At 35.7% G+C, this 22,971-nt stretch overlaps 1 protein-coding gene across 2 annotated transcripts in view; it reads right to left on the reverse strand.

Moving 5' to 3' along the window:
• The window catches only part of LOC126967159 (phosphatidylinositol 4-kinase beta), an 88,313-nt gene that overhangs the window by 20,135 nt on the left and 45,207 nt on the right, over positions 1–22,971 (reverse strand). The window contains exons 1-2 of one of the 2 annotated variants that reach the window (XM_050811617.1): positions 18,620–18,918; positions 14,868–15,735 (exon numbers count right to left, since the gene is read on the reverse strand). In XM_050811617.1, coding sequence (XP_050667574.1) covers positions 14,868–15,735; positions 18,620–18,696 — 945 coding nt within the window. In that variant the 5' untranslated portion in view covers positions 18,697–18,918. Of the gene's footprint in view, positions 1–14,867; positions 15,736–18,619; positions 18,919–22,971 lie in introns of those variants that run through there. The other variant, XM_050811616.1, reaches the window with a different exon arrangement.

Genomic DNA, 22,971 nt, shown 5'->3' on the forward strand with positions numbered 1-22,971 from the left:
TTCGGAAAACTTCAGAATTATCCATTATACTGACAGTGTTGTCAACGATAATTTTGCATTTTCTTTGTTTATCATCAGTTATAACTTTATACTAAGTTTATTTGTAAGGCCGAAAATGTTTAATCGCGAACTTCGTATCGACCTTCGGATCCGAAACACTTTCGTGATAGGAAAATGTACGATCCGTCAACCAAAACTTCGTATTTCGATTTTGGTAGAAGGGCTCCGGAATTCTTGACAAACCCAAAAATTCTGAACGGCACCACTATTGCATTAGTCACCTTGAGACATAAGATGTTAAGTCTCACTTGCCCCGTAATTTCACTAGCTACGACGCCCTTGAGACCGAAACACAGTAATGTTACACATTACTGCTTAACGGCAGATATAGGCGCCGAAGTGGTACCCATAATCTAGCCGGCATCCTGTGCAAAGGAGCCTCCCACTGGTAATTATTGTAGTGCGGATCCCGAAAAAGCTTAAATGTATACTTTTCTATTAATTAATAATAATTATGAGAAGTATTCTTTCGGTGTGACAAGGTTAGCACACTCTACTCGAGCACCTTAGATCTGCCATATAAATAAGTAGATTTATACGACACAAATATGGTGTCAAACGTTTCTCATGAATATAATTTAAAAGTAAAACACGCACTGCGTTTATTGGGTGTAGTGGCAGTAATAAATATATATATATCACTCAAATTTAGACGACCCCTATAGTCCCCTATAGCCCAGTAGTTAGTGACCCTGCCTTTATGCTAGAGGTCCCGGGTTCAAATCCCGGTAGGTTATTTTTATTAAAATAAGGGACGCGACGAGCAGGACGTTCGGCTGATGGTAAGTGATACGCCCTGCCCATTACAATGCAGTGCCGCACAAGATTGTTAAAAAACCAAAATATTCTGAGCGGCACTACACCTGCGCTCGTCACCTTGAGACATAAGATGTTAAGTCTCATTTGCCCAGTAATTTCACTAGCTACGGCGCCCTTCAGACCGAAACACATAATTATCTAAATTTTATGAGTTATCAAAAATGTTAATTCAGCTAAGATTTGATAGTCAGCATGCATATGTTAATATAATTGATATGATTGTTAAGTATAAGTCATATTGCTGAAATCACTAAAATGGCCTTATTATAGAAGGTATTCATTTTTTTATACTGCATAGATGTCGAAATGAAAATGTAAGTTGAGACCAGACCAGACTTTTCCCAAACGCAGTCCGCATCAATCCTTTCATCCAGCAGTCTTATCCTCGGCAGCTATTATTAAACTGGCATATTTTAGTTCCCGATGAACGTTAAATGTACGAGTAGGACGACCTTTCCAGTATTTTTATCAGTCGCTGTAGAAATTTGTGCAGTCAATCTACTTTCATCCGTTCACTCTACATGGCCAAACATCCGCATTCCCTTTATCATTACACATTTATATGAGACTTGTGGTATACCCAACTTATCCGTAGTTGGACTAGAGTACTTACTGAAAATGCTATATTTGCTAAAAATATTATGTTATCGGCCACGGACTAGTAAAAAAAGAAGGACACCACGCCGTGATATTAGCAAGTGAAGCACCTTTTTGCTAGTGTGTGCGCGGTTACGGGGTATACCAGTTACACACATTTTTCTCGCTTAAATAATCATAAATCCACAAATACTTTCATATTATTGTTTTTACACTATTTCACAACGCACGACGGCATTTTTAAAATATTTTATTGCGACGCAAACTAATCTGTCACAGACGATGGCAAATCTCATAATGGCGGTCGATCGGCTTGTATTAGTGTAAGTGTATGCGTGGGGCTATGTATTTACACGTTTACCGGCTTGTTTTAGTGCCTCAGTGTTATGTAAGGTGACATGGAGTCCTTATTTTTATACTCGTCCGTGGTTATCGACATTAAAATAAAGGATATTAAGCTGCGTCCGCTGCGCCGTGTTTTCGTGTTTGTTAACAAAAAAACATGTTTTATAAACGGATTAGGGGCGTGGCTTAACAGTTGTGTTAAATAAAACATCTTAACATGTTTACCGCGAGAAATGGATAACATCACCTGCGTTCGCCTGCGGGGAGGGAAATTAACTTTAATAAAATTAGCATTCACTAAATAAAGATAGGCACGTCTTCATTTGTAGCTAGCGATAATTCTATAGGTTTGTTTGTGATTGAGTGGAATAAAGAAAATACTTTGTTTATTATACAACTGATAACAGAAAGGCCGGTTCTTTGGGATGTAACACTGGTAGATCATAAAAATAAATACAAAAATCTGGATGCACTTCTTCGGAACACATTTTTGAAATGAAACAAAAACATACACGAAAACAGGTGCAGCGGACGGACTGTTTTGCTAACATGTTATGTTAAAGAATTGACGCGGCGGACCCAGCTTTAAGCAAATTATTTAAAAAATACTGTTCAGCTGAATATTTTGCAGCTACAAGTTTCAATTTTTAATATAAATTTATAATTTCTAAATGTCGACAACAGCGCCAACTTTGGAGTACAATAAAAAGATCTAGCCGGGTAACTCCTTCCAATTACGCTGATAACAGAGGTCTGGGTGGGGGAGGTCGACTCGGACTTGGCTATTTCTGAGGCTATACTGGCTTGAGATAAAATAAATAGAGGATAATATTTCATCAACAGCCAGAAGACGTGCACTTCTGGACAAAGGCCTCCCCCAAAGATTTCCAGGAAGATCAGTCCTGCCCTGCCCTCATCCAACGTATTCCGGCGATTTTGACCATTGTCGGTCCATCTTACCGGCGGTCCGGCTTACCAACACTGCGTCTTCCGGTACGTGGTCGCCATCAGAGGAGTTTACTGCCTCCACCACCTGTCTGTCGAACTAGGTGCCCTGCCCACTGCCACTTCAGTTTCGCAATCATTTGGGCTATGTCGGTCACATTGGTTCTCCTACGGATCTCATCTCATTTCTGATTCGATCTCGCAGGGAAACTCCGAGCATAGCCCTCTCCATTGCCCTCTGAGCGACCACAAGCTTTCTCATAAGGCCCATAGTTAGCGACCACGTCTACGTACTGTGTGTCATCATCACCGTAAGGATAATATTTAGTGATCTAAATTTGCTAAACATAGCTATAACGTTGTTATGACGCCAACCGCAAAACAAGATCTGTGACTTATGTCTTCCGACGAATGACCTCATCGCGATATTTCTCACGGACAGTCGAGCATTTCCCCGTAATCCCAAACAGTAACTTTATAAATACATTTCAATTATTACGCGGCAGAACGTAATTATGACAATGTAATAGAGAACTCTTTATATATCTAATATAAAGAGTTGTTCACACTGACACCCGCAGTCGCAGGCAACGAAAAGGTCCTGATGTTTTCTGGATGAAGTAATCGTCATTTTAATTAAAATTTGGAATCGGTGTCTTCCCGCCGCAGCCCCGCTCTTACCTCTCGCCTCAATGCGTCGCGCGTGCGACTCAAGCACATCACATCTATAACTATACGTCATGTAGTTACAAAACTACCTTGGCTGACACTGACTCATAAAAATAACAATAATCGTGACTAGATTTAGATTAATTAATTTGATTGTATAAAGATAAGTACGCAATTATTTTTAAACATTTTAGTGTACATATCTATTGTTTTGGAATAGTGTTTTTGAAGTCGGTTGTTTTTTGGTATTTTTTTTATATTTATCAATGTCCGCCACATTGAAACACACACACAAACATAGTAATTACAAAATATTGTTACAAATTAATGTTTTAATAACTTAACTAACTAACATTAATAACTTAACGTTCTATAATATTTATTATTTTTATCATACATATAAAAATACTAGTCGTTCCCGCCCCCTTCGCTGGGGTAATTTTAAAAGGAAATACATTAATGAAGGAACGTTGGAATTCGAAAAATAAAAGCAACCATCTTGGATAAATTTCACATCGAATGGTGGTAGTTTCATGTCGATACGATCTGTGGTATAGGCGTGATTGTGCCTCAAACAAAGACCATTTTCATTACCTATATATAATAGAATTCGTTATTGGAAGATTTTAAGAAAGATCATTAATTTCTTTTACATCATAACTCGTCTTTGTTAAAGAAATGGATTAAACTAATATATTTTCTTTCATAATATGAAAATATTGTTTCATTAAAGTCGACTGCCCCAGATGCTGTTTGAGTAACAAATATTAGTCATTTCCGCTAGTATCACCACATCCTACGCAAGATGAAAAATTTCATATTTATTATATAATAAATATGAAATTTTTCATAATAAATTTTCCATAATATTATGGCCAGCTGCTTCTTGGTATTCACAAATTAAATTTGAAAACATAATTTTATGAACAATAGACTCGAACCCACGACCTCTCGCGTTCCCTGCGAGTGCTCTGCCAACTGAGTTAACCGTTCGAGTGACGTATCGTCATAAAATCTTGTATGCTTTGTTCAGCTCTCAGGTTGTGGCTTCTTATAAGTTGTGGTATTCATAAAAATATAAAAATTTTTTTACGACATTCCTAGAACCTCTGACGAATAGTATTACCTTTAAATGCTTATTTCAGCGTCATTCGTTATATTATTACGTGGACTCGACCTAAAATTGAATCACGCTTCCTTGGGATCTCTTGAAAACTTCGATTGAGTGACAGACAAAATCGGTTTTCGAATGCTGATCGGTTGAGTCGTTAAGGCGTGAAAGCGTAACAAACAAACAAAAACTCTCACATTCGCATTTTTAATATATAGAAGAATAATTAACGAAAACACTTTATTATGAGCACAATAATTACAACAGTAAGTTTCAATTAATTCTCGTATCAGACGGCGTCATGTTGACGTGTTGTCGGTGAGGTATTCCAAGGGTATTACTAATAGCGGGTTCACATGGTGCGATTTTAGTTGAGCAACTAGTTGTGCGACAAAAAATTTTAAGAAAATTCGAATGAACATATTAAGACGGTAGAATAAAATCAATTTAACATTGGTGGCAAAAAATCAGTAATTCAGTAGTATTTGAAATTGGAAAAAAATCCTTTTTAAGTACGGATTCGATTGCGTGACTTTTTTCGAACCGATTTTTGACGCTTAGATTTTGTTCAGACAGTTCAAACCGCATGCTAGTTAGATTAAGCAATTTTAGTATGATGGGGCAAGCTGCGTCTGCAGTGTTCTACCATCTTTATTTTTATCTTTGTATTTTTTTTTTCTTTTGGTCTTTAGCTTCATATTTTAGGTACTTCGGGTCCAAACAGACTTCGCTGCTGAGATGAGACGACTTGTCGGCCTGTGCAATTGAGGCTTAACTAAATCGTTATTAGTAAAACAGCTGTTAGCATGTTATGCAGCGTTCATGCTTACAGTCAGAACGACATTGAATTAGTTGCGCAAGTCGTGAGACGGACCTTATCAGCATAAGGGCGCGGAGATAGAGACAATCAAGGTGAGCGGTAGCGGTGAACAGATTGTTGTCTTATCTAGTAATGTCAATGTTAATTCTCAATACATTAATGTACAGTGCGCATAAGAACTATTGGCACGTTTTCAAATTAGGAACTAAAGCGAATCTACCAGTTGGAAGCTCCTTTGCACAGGATGCCGGCTAGATTATAGGTACGGCGCCTATTTCTGCCGTGAAGCAGTAATGTGTAAACTGTGCGCCGTAGCTAGTGAAATTACTGGGAAAATGAGTAGTCACTATTACAAATCACAACCAAAAGTGTGTTCACAACCAATGGTCGTAATAATAGTTACTACACTGATTCCATTGTTTATCATCGCTTTAACAGCGAGCTTCCGGCATATGCGATAATCTGTCTAACTGCTTTAATGCTGGGTACACATAGAAAGAGCGACGTCAAAAGAAAGCTCACGAAGGAAAGTGATACAGCAGCGTGTGTTCACCAAAGGATAAAATTTCGCTGGCATACCTTCACCGTTTTTCTTTGTGTTTGTTTTTTATCAAAATAAGGGACGAGACGAGCAGCACGTTCAGCTGGTACTGGCATTACGATGGTAATTGATACGCCCTGCCCATTACAATGCAGTGCCGCGTAGAATTCTTGAAAAACCCAAACATTCTGAGCACCACTACAATAGCGCTCGTCACCTTGAGACATAAGATGTTAAGTCTCATTTGCCCAGTAATTTCACTAGCTACGGCGCCCTTCAGACCGAAACACAGTAATTTTTACACATTACTGCTTCATGGCAGAAATATGCGCCGTTGTGGTACCCATAATCTAGCCGGCATCCTGTGCAACAAGCCTCCACTAGGTGTGCATTAGGCCTAAGCTCGTAAGGGAGTAATGTTTCCACTAGTCAAATAAACACTGTATGAATGTATAATACTGTAATGGTCCGACATAACTCCTTTTCATTTTGAAAGATGTGAGAAACACAAAACAAATATTTTAAAAATATTAATCACAGCAACGGGGAATCAAAACGAATATCGAAAATCATTTAGTTCAGACCATTAGCAACTAAGAATCCAGATGTTAAAATTATATGGATGTTTTTGTTAAAAAAAAACATAATTTATTTCAATTCTCGGTGGGCCCATTTCCGAAAACCAGAAACATATATCATGTAATATATATAAATCCAGTATCCTGATGTTTGTTTCCAGTGAACTCCTAAACTAATGAACGGATTATAATGGGGATTACTTCATGGTGTGCAGTTTAGTCCAACTTGAGAGAAAGGATAGTTTTTATTTCGATCCCATCATTATTTTTATTTGCAATATTTGTTTTGTATGGACAAATTTTCTACGAGAGAATGTATTGACGCAATTTAAGACCCAACAGTTCTGCTGTCAATCAATTTCATTATAAAGGGTATGTTCCGATATGCACTGCAACCACTGAGCAGTGTAACGTCAATTTAGTATACTGTGAAGCCGTTCCTTTATAGTTAGTTATACTGGTTACTATTTAAAACGGAACGCAATCCCGTATACTGTCAGCAGCATTTTTTGACGCAGCATCCAAATGAGTGTATTAAAGTTTTCTAGTTCATTAAAAAACACTGTTGTTGGAGTACTGTCAAATTAAAAATATTTAGGATTAAACTTTGTTTATAAAACGTTAGGCACTCGAGTGGTTTTGACTGATCACGTGATCAAAGTACTGCGAGTACCTTACCTCGAAAACGCCAGTGCTCACTGTAGAATATGGCGGCGATTTATGACGTCATATATTTCCCTAGGGTACTGCCGCAGTATACTGGCAGTCCATAACGGTACGAATTCTTCTACAGTGATAGCACTGTGCAGTGCTCGCAGTGCATATCGGAACACACCCAAAAACAGGGAGCATATTTTACGAAATAATAATTCTCGATGTTATGAAATATTCATAAAAAACAGTATATTATTTATTATGAACAGAACGTCTTTATTGTCAGCTAGTATAATAGAATATTGTGACACTATCTATATTGGAATATCCATAATATTAACTCACTTCCCTGACCACGTAAACTAAGATCAGTAGTAGTAAAGTCCCCGCGTATTAATGATTGTTTTGTAAACCTCAGCCGCTATCTTGAGTGTGTGTATTTGTTTGAACAATGAACACGTGCCAGTATCACATTATATTAACAAATGAATCACCGAGTTATTGCTGGACTTTGATTTGACGCACTTTATAATATGACCTCAACAATAATATTGATGTACCCACTACCCAGTGGAAGCGATATATAGCTGCCGGTGCCTACGAGTATCAATCTATCTACAAAATCAATGTGTTCACTACACTAGGTGGCTTGTTGTATGAAATTATAACCTATTAAAATAAAACACTTTTAAAGGATTAAAACGCGTGTCATTGTAACTGTGTTTTTAAATTAGATTTTTTGATAATCTCTAAATTGAAACCCACAACTACACATACCAAAAAAGAAGAGGACACTGTCAGTAAAGTTTGCCAAACACCATCTGTCTATAGCAAATACCACCTCCGAGACAATAAATGGCGCTTAACTTCATAATGACAAATATGACAATTACAATCTTTGACTCATTTCATCTGCAGTTAAAATCTCCCCCTGAAAACGATACCTAGAAAGATCTTGAAACGTCGAGTTAACTTAAATAAAAATTAAAATTTAACTTTTACGCAAAAATCTAATGTAAAAACACAGTTACAATTAATTACACCGCGTTCTAATCCTTTAAAAGTGTTTTATTTAAATATGTAACACTCGCGTTAGTCAAAGAAATACTATTGTAATCTATACTAATAAGAATGCTTTATCAAAATAGAAGTTATTTGGGAAATGCATATGGAGGCAGGTTATACGGTACGTAATAACAAAATACCAATTATTTGAAATGTTATGAATAATATTTAAACTAATAATGGATTTCCGCAAAATAGTAGCCATTTTATGCCAGGACCTGCAACTTCGTATTTTTAACGCTTAATATGATTCGTCATCACATTTAATATGCCTAATACGCGAACAACAGAATTACTAGAACCCCTGAAACTGCCTGATTTTCCTGGATATTCTTCCATTGATGACAATGTGGCACTACGAAATACAATGAATTGAAGATCTTATTGAGCATGTGAATAACACACAAAAAGTAGTCCTAAGTGTGAGTGAGTAAATCACTTAAAAGTATTTTGATACAAATCTTGCTTGTAAAAATTTAGCTTTTCCTTGAGCTACATTGGGTCATCTCCATCGTAGTTGCGTGCAAGACAAGTAGGAGTGTTACATCAACATTTATTAGCAATTATGTAAATGGAACATCAATAAACTGAACAAACATTACATAATACTTGCTAATGCTCCACAAACTTGTCAGTTTAGTAATAGGGGTTTGTGGATGAAATTTCCGTTTTGGCGTAACGGCTACTTTGGATTAAAATAAAACCTCAAAAACGTTTTTTATTCCGAAATCGGCAAGTGCCCCCGCGCCGCAGGATGTCTTAGATCGGCGCGATTTAGGCGCACGCGCAGCGGCCTCTGAATGCGTATTATTTTACATGTATTCATAGATTGCTAAAAATTTGGATGATTTGAGTGAATGTATAAGAAAGCTATTGAAACAATATACAGGGTGTCCCAAAGTTATGGGACATAAAGGGAAAGTACCTTAAATATCGAAGATAGGCTATTTTACTGAAAGAAGACTATGTTATTTTTAAAAGTTAGTACTTCTGCATTCAAAGATTTTCTAAAAAATACTTGCCTCGTCTGGGAATCGAACCGACTGAAATGTAAAAAAAAAACACACCTCGACTTTTATGATGCCAATCGAAAGAATGACCAAAAACTAATAACTCTTCTTAAGTAACATAGTATTTTAAAAGAAAGAAAAGAATAACAAGAACATTCTAGATTCAAATAATACAACTTGGATTATTTAATATTCAATTATCTTCTCACTCAGCAGACTGATTAAATTAATATATTATATCATACAAAAAAATTTTTACATTTGTAGTACAAAATTTCAATAACATCCACTAATATTTGTATTCCTAAACAAACACACAACTCCCCCGGAACCTAACGCAGCTAGGTACTAACATAACTTCTTAGGGGCTTGAATTCTAGTATGTACTAGTGTGTAATATTATGCAGGTGTGTGTTATAGTTCGCTTCATGGTCCTAAGAACGATGTAATAAAGCTCACTTTACGAGTTGAAGAAGGGGAATGAAACTCGTGAGCAACTTGCTCACTAGACACTCGGTTGATTTACGACAAATCGACGATTGCTTTTGCGACAAACCGAAAAAGACTCACATCTTAGTCAGGATCACATTTTATCTTTTAAAATAACTTTATGCTTTTTACACGCTTATTAATAGCTTCACCTGTATGTATGTATGTTTGTTTGTTTGTAACCGACTCATTTAGGCGCGATTTTGACCCACTTTCAACAGCCACATTTCGTTCAAACTTCGTAGATTTATCGCGGACCGATGACAATACATTAATTTGATAAAATTATTACATTTTTTAATGAGGAAAATATGTTAAATTATATTATTTTCATCTATCGTCTTTAAGGTAGGAATTGCTCATTTTAAATTTCAAAATTAATTTTCAATATTTCAGTTCGGTTTTCTATAAAAAGCTTTTTTTTTTAGTTTTTTTTTAAAGTACTATTTATTTTACATATAAAAATGTGGTATCGCAAAAGCATATTTCACTTATATACTTATACCCGCGATTGATATATCTTTAGCATTGGCGTAAAGAGTCTCTCTGGATCTTACTTTATCACGGTGAGTGTTCGGACTGCGGCGGAATACTTCAGGTAAATTCCAGGAGCCGAATTTCACCACGAGACATCACGTGAAAATGCGAAATTTCATCCTCAGCTTGTTAATTTCAAGTATTCCACCAGAAACGTGCCTCACATAGTTGCGGCATCCACAGTATTCCCGAACCGACATGATTTAGGGCAAACTTAAGTTACCGTTAAAGATTAGATCAAATTATTACTTCAAAGGCAGACATTGCATCTCTCGACCTCCGGTATTGTGGGCGGCTGGTCTTCACGTTCAATCAGGTGAGGCACTTGTCTGTTTGCCTCCTCAAATATAAAAAAAATAACTTATTTGTACGAAAATTCTCACACACATTATTATAACACGAGACTCGTATAGCGCGCCCGCTGCCATAATTTTAACTTAAAAATTCATATTAAAAAAAACTTCGATTAACTCACAGAAAATATTCAGCAATAGAGTCCTATAACGTTTAGCTCCTTTATTCATTATTTTAATTAGAACCAACACAACAGAATGACAACAAATAAAACCAGCTATGTTGACGTCTTGCATTCTACAACCGCGCGTGCGAGGAATTTCTTGCTACAGTTTTCCCAGACCGAAACGACTTCGGGACTTCAAGCATAGAGCTATCTCCCATCCTTAAAAGCCGGTGATGCATCGCTTGAGTCCTGGTTTTGCTAATGTGTGCATAGGCTTAGCACTTCTCTTCACGTGAGTCTTTTGCCCATTTGCCCTCTGTTATAAAAAAAAATACGGGTGCACTCCGGGAGTGCCGGCAGAAGTAATAACTTCAACATTAACGTTGTGCAGTTCTGCGGCAATTTCGCACTACGTTTATTTATGAGTACAAAAGTACTAGCATTTATGTGGGTCACTACAATGTTCATTTATTGCGCTATCATACACAAAAATGACAATTTGTATTAAATAAAAACCATATTTAAATAATAACTGAAATCACCATGGCAACCATTTGTTTGTTGGGTGCCGATGAAGCGTCTCGTAACGGTGTCGCGAGTCCAGAGATTTTATCTCATCTAAAAATGTGCGTATCGCGCTAAAAGAAGATTTCACTTCAAAAAACATAAGAATGAAATGTCATCATCAATTGTTACGGAAAGATCAACATACAAGCCAACGAGCAAAGCTCGATCCTGCGGATATTTATAATGATACTTAACAAAATGCTGAGACGAAATAGATCTTAAAAGAGACTGACGTAATAATTATGGCGTTATAATAATTATCTAATCAAAAAATTTATGATGTAACAGTAAATTGAAGATAATATTGCCGTATCTGATATTGTTATCTTTGTATTTCGCGTTCTTTGTTTCGTGAAAGTTTTTCATTTCATTGTTTGCAGCTCCGTTGAAGCTGAAGTGAGAACATATTATTTGCATCAGAAAGTAATCCACCGCGTTATTATAATTACGCGAACGTTGTATTCAAATTACAACTTCCTAATTTAAACATGATCAGCGATGTTTCAATTTCAGTTTGTGATATCTTGCTTTCGTCGAGCCCTTAGAATTTTTTTTCTAAATGTCTATTGTTGAAATAAACTGACTCGTGTTTTTTTATTATTTTTAAACTATAATTTCTTCTTTTTTATACTAATAAAAACCACACATAAGAGCTCCTCCTACACACGACCGAAGTGGCTTCATACTTTAATGATCAAGGCGAACTTAATTATATTATGAAATACAAAAATTTTTTGTTTAACATTAACTAACTCAAAATTAACGGTAAATTAACCTCTTCGCGATTCGTTCGACTCTGGCGTCACAGTTGTTTATCTATATCTAGTCCGGCGGAGCTGTTGCATTGATATACAAGGTGAAACTAAATGGGTATACTATGCTTTGAACCAGACATTCCTTAGGTCATCTCTAATGACTACGTGAAGTCAGAAATGTATTAGCATTATATTTTAATACAATATTTGAAGTGCTAAGTTTTCGCAAAAACTATGATTCCCTCAACCCTAATCAGCTGTTTTTTTGAACTCTCTTTGACCTTAAACAGATGAAAAACGTAGATGTGACATAATATCAGATAATAGTAAAATGCCTACGATTCATTGCAGCTGTGAAGCAATTTGTGTTCTCATTTTGCCATGAAGACAAAGTTATTTTGTATGTGCATTTGCTTTACACTTGCTGACATGTACATTTGCTGACATTGAAAATACTTCTAAATTTGTATTTACTGTAGTTATGTATTACCCAATAAATATTTTTTTAATTCTAATCTTATTATGAAACTATGTTATGTTAGTATTTACTCTGATTTCCGCGAGTGTTACAAATTTAAATAACGTAAATAAACACGATATTTACTGGTCTGTGTGTGTGTAAATGTCTATTCTAAAGGCACCCTACACACTGCACCATTTTTAATTCAAGATTTGTTTATTATGTTCGAAATTAAATGAGTTCATCACGGATTTTTTTTGTCAAATATGGATATCTTTGACCATCCTCGTATTAATCATATGTACTCCATTCCCGGACCGGGTTTGTACCCGGCCTGGGTATGGAATGGGGCAGTTATTGAGTTTTTCGTAGGAAATTTCTCACTAGCAGCCCATAGTTCAGAAATGTAGATGCTCGCCCCCTATTACGTGGGAATTAAACATAGTGAAACGTGGGTGGAAAAAATACACCTATAACCCTTCAGGAATACAGACGTGAAACTGTGTAATGTTATGTAATTTCTTATTTTGTTTATTTGTTTCAATAACAGGAAGTTAAAAATGAATGAGTAATAACATAGACACAAGCCACATTTCATGTAGTGTGCATACTCCTTAATCATAGATTATTGTTTATGTTTAAGTCCATAGGTAGGTGACCTCATTCTGTTTATAAACAAAGGCCCCGCCTAAAACTGGCAGCCTCTTTAAATTTAGGGTTGTCTAAGAAAAGAAATTGAAAAATAATATTTTTATTTCGTAGGGAAGTCTTTTTCTTTTTTTTATTTATTTATTAAAACTTAAACATATGCATATGACCCAAATAACGTACCATTGAAGGGATGTTATACCCTTTCTGGTTCACGTTGTATATCTAATATAAAAAACTCTCATGTCGCGGTGTTTGTAGTTAAACTCCTTCGAAACGGCTTGACCGATTCTCATGAAATTTTGAGTGCATATTGGGTAGGTCTGAGAATCGGATAACATTTATTTTTCATCCCCCTAAATGTTAAGGGTGGTCCACGCCAAATTGTTTTTTAATTTTTTTGATTTTTTTTTTAATTTGTTTCATTTTGAGTCAGCAATAAAAAATACATTCAACTTCAAATTTTCAACCATCTACGATCAACGGTTACTTTTGTATCGCGATTTTAATATCGGCAATACGTTTGCTTGGTCAGCTAGTTTTCTTTTGTGCATCTCTTGTAACTAAACTCCTCCTAAACGGCTGGACCGATTTTAATGAAACTTTCTGTGTGTCTTCAGGTGGATTCGAGAATGGTTTAGATTCACAACTTAACTATACCTCCTAAACGGCTGGACGTATGTTGAGGATTTTTTTTTGAGATTGGTGTGTGTCTCCAGGTGGATTCGAGAATGGTTTAGCTTCACAATCGAACTACTCCTAAACGGCTGGACAGATTTTGATGATTTTTGTGTGTCCCAGTGAATTTGAGATTGGTTACGATACTCAATTCCGTCCATATACAATAATTCTCCTGCTCATGTGTATGTTAGTGAACTCCTCCAAACGGCTGGACCGATTTTTCAAATTTAAGACGTGTGTACAGGACAACGTCTGTCGGATCCACTAGTATATATATATAATGTACCAATCAAATAATATATATTAGTATTAGAAACTCAGGAGGATGATGATCCTTTGCTCCGTTAATTATATAGGTACTAGCTTTTGCCCGCGATTTCGTCCGCGTGGAATAGTTAGTTACTTTGGGCAGCTATTCTTTTTTTTTATATACTTTGCCAATAATACACATATAAAGTGCTGCGGTGAGTTACAAATTTGCTTATTTTAATACACTTTCATAAACTATTTTGTTTTTTCATCCTTAGCTAAAACATTTTGCGTGTTTGATATTCGTAAGCACGGCATAGAATATAATTTCCTATGGGAACAACATATTTTTCTTAAAGTATTACTGAAACTTTGAAACGTTCTATTTTTGTATCAAATATAAAAATCGAATTCCTAGCTAGGTGTGAATGCGTGACTTTGCTTGGACTTCAATACGAACTTTTATCCCCTATTTCAACCCCACACAGGTCGAAATTTCAAAAAAGCTAAAATATTTACTTATTTTATATATTAAGCTTATTTTTAAGATAGTTTAGTAGTTTTTAGACACCTTAAAGGCAAATTATAGTTATGGAATGATGTGTTCTCCTATAATTGGCAGTACATAAAAATGTTAATAGATATAAGGCATGTGTTAGATGTAATTTAATATGTACAGCTGTTGGAGATACAAATAAATAAATAAATACCAGAGTGGCATAGTATGTACATCGTTTTATCCGGTTTTCAAATTTCAACATTATTTTAATACAAATGAAATTATTTTGGAATTATAAAAATTCTTACCTTGGTCTGTGGAGCCACTCTGGGCGCACCACATGAACACTGTTCCCCACACACGCACCCGTTGTCGAAGGCCCTGCCCGAGGCCAGGTCCCCCAGATGCCTACTAGAAGGTGCTACAAGCCTCAACGCGGAAGCATCCGACTGGGAGCGGTGGTGCCCCCTCCTGGCCGCAGGTCTGATCTCTTCGGCCAAGATCGAATCCCTGAACTTTTTCGCTCTCGACCGTTTCGCATCGCCACCGAACGCCGTCAGCATCCAAGCGAGACGTAGCGAGAAATCGGCACTTTGCTTACACCGAAATACCAGATAAGGGCGCAACACTTCCGCTAAATCATCCATTTCTATGAACATGGTCGCTAATTGCGGCAGATAAAAGTCCACGTCCTCGTGCGGGAAAGTAAACATTTTGTTCGCTAGGTAGCTTTGCACGCCCGGCTTCGAGGTGAATAAGTATGATATGGCCATGCTCATGTCGAAATATTCGCTTTCGAACAACCGCAAGGACTGGTCTTTATGTATGCTGGTATCTGTTGGGGTATCAGAAATTTCCTGGGCAACATCAGGCGGGTCTGGGGGTTTTTCTGTGTCTTCTGGATTGCCTGAGTCGAGGCTTTCTCTGGATCGTGCGGCGGCGGGAGTCGGTCTGTCTTCGTCATAGTTGTCTGGAGGGGTGTGGATGCCGGAGTCATCGGACCCGGCAGGGAGGTCCGGAGGGAGCGCCAGCCGAGGAACCTCTGGCAGGCGGAGGGGGGCGCCATCCGGCGAGGTCGGCGTCATGTCCTCCGGTATCCTCTGGAGGACAGAGTCGAGTGACCTGTTCCTCTGGTGGCCGCATCCCGCCGGCGGCCCGCTTGCGCCCGTCACATGTCTGTAACAAACAATTCTATATTTTAATTCAAATATTATTTAACACTGAATATAGCTTATACTGACATTTTAAAAATCCGGAACTAAAAGGAAACAATTCAATTCGGAAATTGGAATATACCTATTATAATTATGCGTATTGATCGTATTTTATCATTCAAACTCAAATATTTTTAGGGATAGGATTTAAAAATTAAATTTATTATTTAATATTTAATGGGAACACAATTGCCAATCCGTGGTATCATTAAGAAATTTAAATGACTTTAAATGTTTAAAGTAACCTTTAAGTAGTACCACACAAACGTTTTTAACAATTCTTTTGAATTTCGTGACACATATTTTGTGTACAACTTTCTGGTTCTAAAACATAAACATTCGGTATATCGCCCAACAAAGGACTTAATAACTCGACTTAACGTAGTAGTAGGCATAATAAGTTCATATTTGTAACTGTTAAAACATTGCGATTATCACAGTTTCTAAAGAATTCGCTAATGTGTTTATAAAAATACATAACATTATCAACAATATATTGAGATGCATCAGTGAAAATGTTTATTTCTTTTAAGTTTTTCTCTTAATGATTCTTTAGGACCTATGTTATAAACTTGGCTTATTTCCACTTTTAATATAAATGAATCATCCGCAAACAATACTACCTTGTGTTTTTTTTTCTACAATGTAGGGTAAATCATTTATGTAAATAAGAAAAAGGAACTATAGGATTGGTACTAGGTAATATTAACCTTACCTCCTAACCAAACTTAGATACTTATTGTGTAAATAACATCTATATACCTACCTAATGATATGTAATTACTAGCTGATGTCAGCGGCTTCGTCGTTCGTTTTTAAAAATAATAAGCAAATTTAGAATTTAGATTATCTCCTGTATATGCTCCTGTTCCCAACATATTATATTCAAAATTCAAATTCAAAAACACTTTATTCATGTAGGTCACGGAAATGACACTTATGAATGTCAAAAAAAAATAAAAATATTGTTTCTTATTGAATTTACCGCCACTTCGTAAAGGGTTGAGCTAATGAGAAGAAGTAGCAAGAAACTCATTACCACTCTTTTAAGTCAAGATTTACATTTTAATTGTTTTACAAATCATTTCAATTGCAATATATGTAAAGTGACGCAACAAAAATACTCAAACGTCAAAAACTGAAAGGCTACATGAATCTTATTTCGAGGAACATTGCATATAGCAAACTAAACCTACTGTTGGTATAGTTATAGCTCATCGACGTGAATTTCAGTTATTCACAAATCCCGCTGGAACCATGTTACCTTTTCGGCAAAAATGTGTATATGTAAAGCATATGTCTTTTCCCAAGCTCTAGTCTATCGCTGTACCAAATTTCATCAAAATCGATTCAAATTTATAATATTAGTAGGTTACGTGATATGTTATTCGTTAAATTTCTTTATAAGTTATGTTCCTTTAGATTCGTAGCATACCCCGCCTCTCAGACTCTAATCTTGCTTCTATTGAGTCGCATTTGATTGCTCTGTTTTCAACATCTTATAAATATCAGATGAATAAGAGCGTTAGTTAATCATTTATTGTTTATTTAAAATAATTTTCGCGAATCTATAACGTCTATCTCTAAACTGTTTAATATAATGTTAGCCGTAGCATCGAGCAGTATATGAACATTGTCGTTGAATTATGTGCGACTTAAATGAAGAGTATATACACAACTCTAGAGTCCCCTTGTAAAATAGCCTCAGTTAAGTTTATATTTTAACCAACTTCAAAAAAGAGAGGAGGTTCTCAACTCGATGAGTAATTTTATACGCTTTATATTCTAGCTTCGATTTCGACCCACTTTAAACGGCTAGATTTCGTTCAAACTTTGTAGATTTATCGAGGACCGATGACATTACACTAATTTGACTCAAAATGAAAAATAAATAATAGTTAAAATAAAACTAAAAAGCACGCTTTATATAAAATTCTTTATTAGCTTTTTAAGATATTATTAAAATAATAATTCTCTATTCCCACGCTTTTTTTTTACATTAAAATATATTTTGTTTCACTATTTTCAATTTAAATTTATTTTCTATTTTTTAGTTGAATTATATAATAGGCGTCATTTTTAGATTTTTTTTTAACTATTATTTATTTACGTAATTCGATGCGGAATAGATGCCATTTGGTCCCATAAAAATTTTACATACTTTGGCAAATGAAAACTCATTTTATGAACATTTTTTATGAAAATTGTTCTTTACATGGATGATGTAATTGTAGTTTGTATACGGTTTTTTATAAGTTTTCATTCAGGTTGATTATATATATTATTTTTATTAACTGACATTAAAAAGTAAAAAATAAAATAAAATACGTTTAAAACACCGACTTCAAAAACTAAAAAGTATAAAATAATTTAGTAAAAATATAATTTTATACACATCTTATGCAAACCTTTACCTTTAATATTAATAAAATACTATTATTTGTTTGTGGTACATATTACCAAGTGAGACTCTAACATGGGGCTCATTTCTTACTGTAAATCGTAATTCACTGCTTGTATCGTGGACGGTGTTTCGTTTTAAACATAAACATATAAAATTTTAAATATAATTAACACAGTTGCCACTTTATTCAAATTTTATGAACTTCATTAGAAAGTATTAAGCACTGCACGACAGAACGACATTCATATACATAGAGTCGAAAAATATGCAATCAAGATTTAGTAGAGCATCAGGGATTGAATCCGCGATCCGTTTTTACACCGCGTATTTTCTGTCAAGGCGTTTTAAGAACGTTTGTACCAGTAACATGATAGGTTGGTATAATAACATAATAATATATTTCAGTTAATAATATGTTAAATGGTGAAGGGCAATGCATTACCTATATTTATTATCAATCGACTTGTAGAACGGATCCTCATAGTGGCGTATACCGACCACTATTATCTTCCTAACCATTTGTACCAACAATAATAACACTAACACACAGTACGATATCACACACAACAATTAATCACACACCACATGATAGGCATTAGGCCGCGAGTGTACTCGTAGCTCTACGCTCACAGACACAATTCACAAGTCGGTGTACGGTTGTACCTACGCGCGCGGCGCGGGAGAGAACGTAGACGTATAACTAATAGACACGGCCAACGTGCATCGCGTCCGACCTAATGGCGGTCGTGAAGCAAACTGTTTTTAGTTTACGCAAGCACGCTCGCCGCGATGCATGAAGTCGGCTGCATACCAGAGCGTAAGGATCGCCTCAATTACAAATTGTTATGTTTACAGTCGAGCATGCCATTATACAGCCTCGCCGTTACAACCTTCGTTTCGATACAAATTTATGTATTCTTAACGTTACAGAGATATTTCTCAAATTCAAATATTTTTATTCAAAATAGGATGTGACATCACTTATTGAAAGTCAAACACTACCACCCATTCCAAAAGGAATGCCTCAGACCTGAGAAGAATGGGCGCAACAAACTCAGCGGGCTTTTGTTTTTCATCGAAAAAAATAACTAACCCACATTCGTGTTTCAATACCCCTTATTACACAACAGTTGCATAAATAACTATAAAGTATTTTTTTTTTACAAAATTCCTATACATACTTAAATTAATAATTATTAAGTACTTTAAAGTTATACAATTGTTTTGATCAACATCTTTCAGTTTATTGGTGTAATAACAATGCAACATCAAATCAAAGGAGAGTTTCGCAAGACAAATATAAGATTGTAAAGTAAGGTGATCTCGTTGTGCTGTGGTCGTAACGTACAAGAGTAAATAAACATTTACCAAACACTTTTTTTGGATTTTAAAAACATCATAAATAAATTGGTTTTCAATAGAAAAAACCTTCGTAAGGTGTATTTTATACTGATATATATTTGTAGTATCCTTTTCTGTAGCAAGATAACTTTGAAACAAAGTCCAACACCCAAAACTAATGACGTCACCATTATTGACTTGCTTAAAGCCAAAGTAAAAGTGATTAATATGTAATTTGCAATAGTATAGATGAAACAAAGCGAATTTGTTTATTATGGTTATTTTCTTAATCTACATAAACAGTAACTTTTTCTAAACTATTTTGTTGTTTTAGGAAGTTGTTGACATTACGCATGTTCAAATATTTTAATCACTTCATTACGACCAAGCTACAACTAATAACAAAATAATTTGAATGTTATTAATTTGTGATTACGACATATTGAATGTTAAAAATCTTGAGAATCAGTGCAGTTTCCAACCGTTCATCTCGTTCCACTGGTCATCGGACAAGCAAGACATTTCGTCGACCCACTTTTCATCCACATATTTCCACAGACTTAGAGAAACTAGCGTTTAAGTAAATTTTGGAACGAGATGTTCGCGCTGATACCAAGGTAGCCTTGGCCAGATTTGCTCAATACGGACACACTTAATCGGTAACCGTATCACGTAGTGAATGCATGTTTGGGTGATTTCGCCCTCTTGCCAATTGCAACACACAGGTTGCAAGGGAAAATGTGGGGCTCACAAATATTATGGTTCCCGACCTTTAGAAGGTAGAATGGGGCAAGTAAGAATGAAATGATAATATTTCATAGTGCCCGCTACTCTTCTGTTAAGAATTATTTATTAGGCGAGTTATCACGAAAAATTTTGTTTGTTAAGTGTGTTTGTAGGCTAATGTGTTTTATAACACAAAAATTAACATGCTTCTTCGTGTATTGTACATAATATACGATAATATAATACCTAGTCTGGCTTTAAGTCCTGTTACAAATAAAAATATAATTATTATCTTTATGACGTAATGTAATCTTAATAAAAATATTATATGTATTTATAAAATAATATAAAAAAAGCGACTATTCGACAAGGCTAGGTTTAGCTTTAATGCAGTTCTTTAATCTGTATGCCCAAGAATCTATGAATGTACCTGATGTAATATTATTAAATATTAATTTGTTATATGGAGGTCCGCAACATTAAGCTTTTTGATATTTTTCATTACATTTCGATTTTGGTGCATCGCAGATATTTTGAAATAAGTCGACGAAAGGCCATTGAAGTATCAAATTTTAATATTATTATCAGTCCACTTTTTACCAAGATATTTCACATTGGCCCCGCCTAAAAAAAGCTATCGAGGTCCTTAAGTGATTAGGATTCCTGCTCGAGCACGAAATTAGCAAGGCGTTCCCGAAAAAGGGCGCGTGAATATGCAACGCGAATATCAAATACACGATATTACAGCTAATCGCATCGTGACACGCGAGCCGTCCGCTGTTCACGTTCCGATCATTCAACGTGTTTGTTTACCGTCGTGACATAAGACCGAAGAAAGCACAGACCTACCAGAGAAAGCGGCCAACGACCTCAAATAGTTTTAACACCAAGTGCTATATCGGTTTCAAAATAGCATTGCAAACATTTCGTTGCTCAAGATTCTCGTGTGTCTCAAGAACCTAGTGTTTTCGTTTATTCGACGTCCATGTATAAAAAATTTTCCTCAAGAACTTTTTGGTCATTTTTATACTTTACAGTGACTTCGACATTAACCCCCTTATTCATAATAGTCTGCTAACTTAAAGCATTGCTAATTCGCACTCTGTCTTCTTCTATTGACCTAAGTCAGAATGAGAAAAAACACTCCTTAGGAGCTGTTTTAAGGGTGGTTCCCTTATTGGTGTTTACGACGAAAACAAATACAGTATGGTGATGTGTTAAAATCTGCTTGCAAATGTGTATAAAAACTATTAGCTACTTGGCAAATATAAAAATTAACCCTCAATACTAGGTATCCTTTAATAGACCTGTGTAGGCCAATTATAAAATTTTATACGAATTAAATAAAAAAAACATAGATTTACTAATTTATATGAAAAGTCCAACTGACTTCCGCGTTCCGTCTGCCTATTGCCTAGGTCTAAGCTCGGAACGTACATCAAAAGTGTTGAGGAATGGGCCTCAGATACGCGATGGTATTCTCGAAATGAACACGGTTATTTTTAGCACATTATCGAGAGGCGAGAGTGGAGCAGATGTGAGGCCCTCCGACGTACCAGATGTAGTGATGGCGAGCTAATGGCATTCGGACAATTAAAATGGGCATTCCAACAACATTACGATGATCTCAATAATTTTTATGGCGCCATATTTTTTACACTTGTCTTGGTGATGAACTGATGAGGGATCAAATCCTGTCGATTTTACTTAAATAAAGAGCATGCTCACTGGCTATATAAACACAGTTTACCAACACTTGGCACGTAATTATTTTTATTATCTACATCTTCGAGAAAATCAATTAGGTACACGGATATTCTAGTAAATCAAGTAAATCATCAATCCTATTGTATTTAGATTACAAAATTACATTTATTACAAACTTATGCCGACAACATAGACAAGAATATGGTTAAACTAGAGTTTACTTTGATCAACCTTATATTACGTACTATCTGATGTGTTGGTATTGAAGGGCAAGGATATTATTCACAATTTCATACACACTGAGTTTTTTGGAACCCTATTTTTACATTAGAAACACATTTCAATTTTATTTCTACACAAACATTTTCATTTAATATTTCGAGCACTGAAACATTCAAAATAAATTGATCATATTTATAGTGACTGGCTCCACCCAACATGCGTTGGTTTTTTTTTATGGAAACAAACGAGCATACGGGTCACCTGGTGTTAAGTGATCACCGCCGCCCACAGTCTCTTGCAACACCAGAGAAATCGTAGGAGCGTTGCCGGCCTTTATAGAAGGTGTACGCGATTTTTTTGAAGGTACCCATGTCCTATCGTCCCGGGAACACCGCACAAGGAAGCTGATTCCACAGCTTTGTAGTACATGCAAGAAAGCTCCTTGAAAACTGCACTGTGGAGGATCACCACACACCCAGATGGTGGGGATGATATCCTAATTTATGGTGTGTCGTGCGAAGGTGGGATTCAGCGGCAGGAATCAGGTGAAACAGTTGTTATACTACGAACAAAAAAAATCATTTATATATAGATTTTTTAGCCAAGCTCCGTTGCTGGCAGTCCCAGAACACCAAAGTTTCAACATAATCTGATTAATGATTATTGAAATGGCATAGGGAGCAAACAAACGAAAATCTATTTTTATTCATATTGATAGAAGATTTGTATTATGGAGTAATATTTATCAATTTCGGTACCCATGTGTAATTCTCTATATAACATTAGTTGAACATTCAA

The sequence above is a fragment of the Leptidea sinapis genome, chromosome 12 (genome assembly GCF_905404315.1).
Source record: "Leptidea sinapis chromosome 12, ilLepSina1.1, whole genome shotgun sequence".
Lineage (NCBI taxonomy): Eukaryota > Metazoa > Arthropoda > Insecta > Lepidoptera > Pieridae > Leptidea > Leptidea sinapis.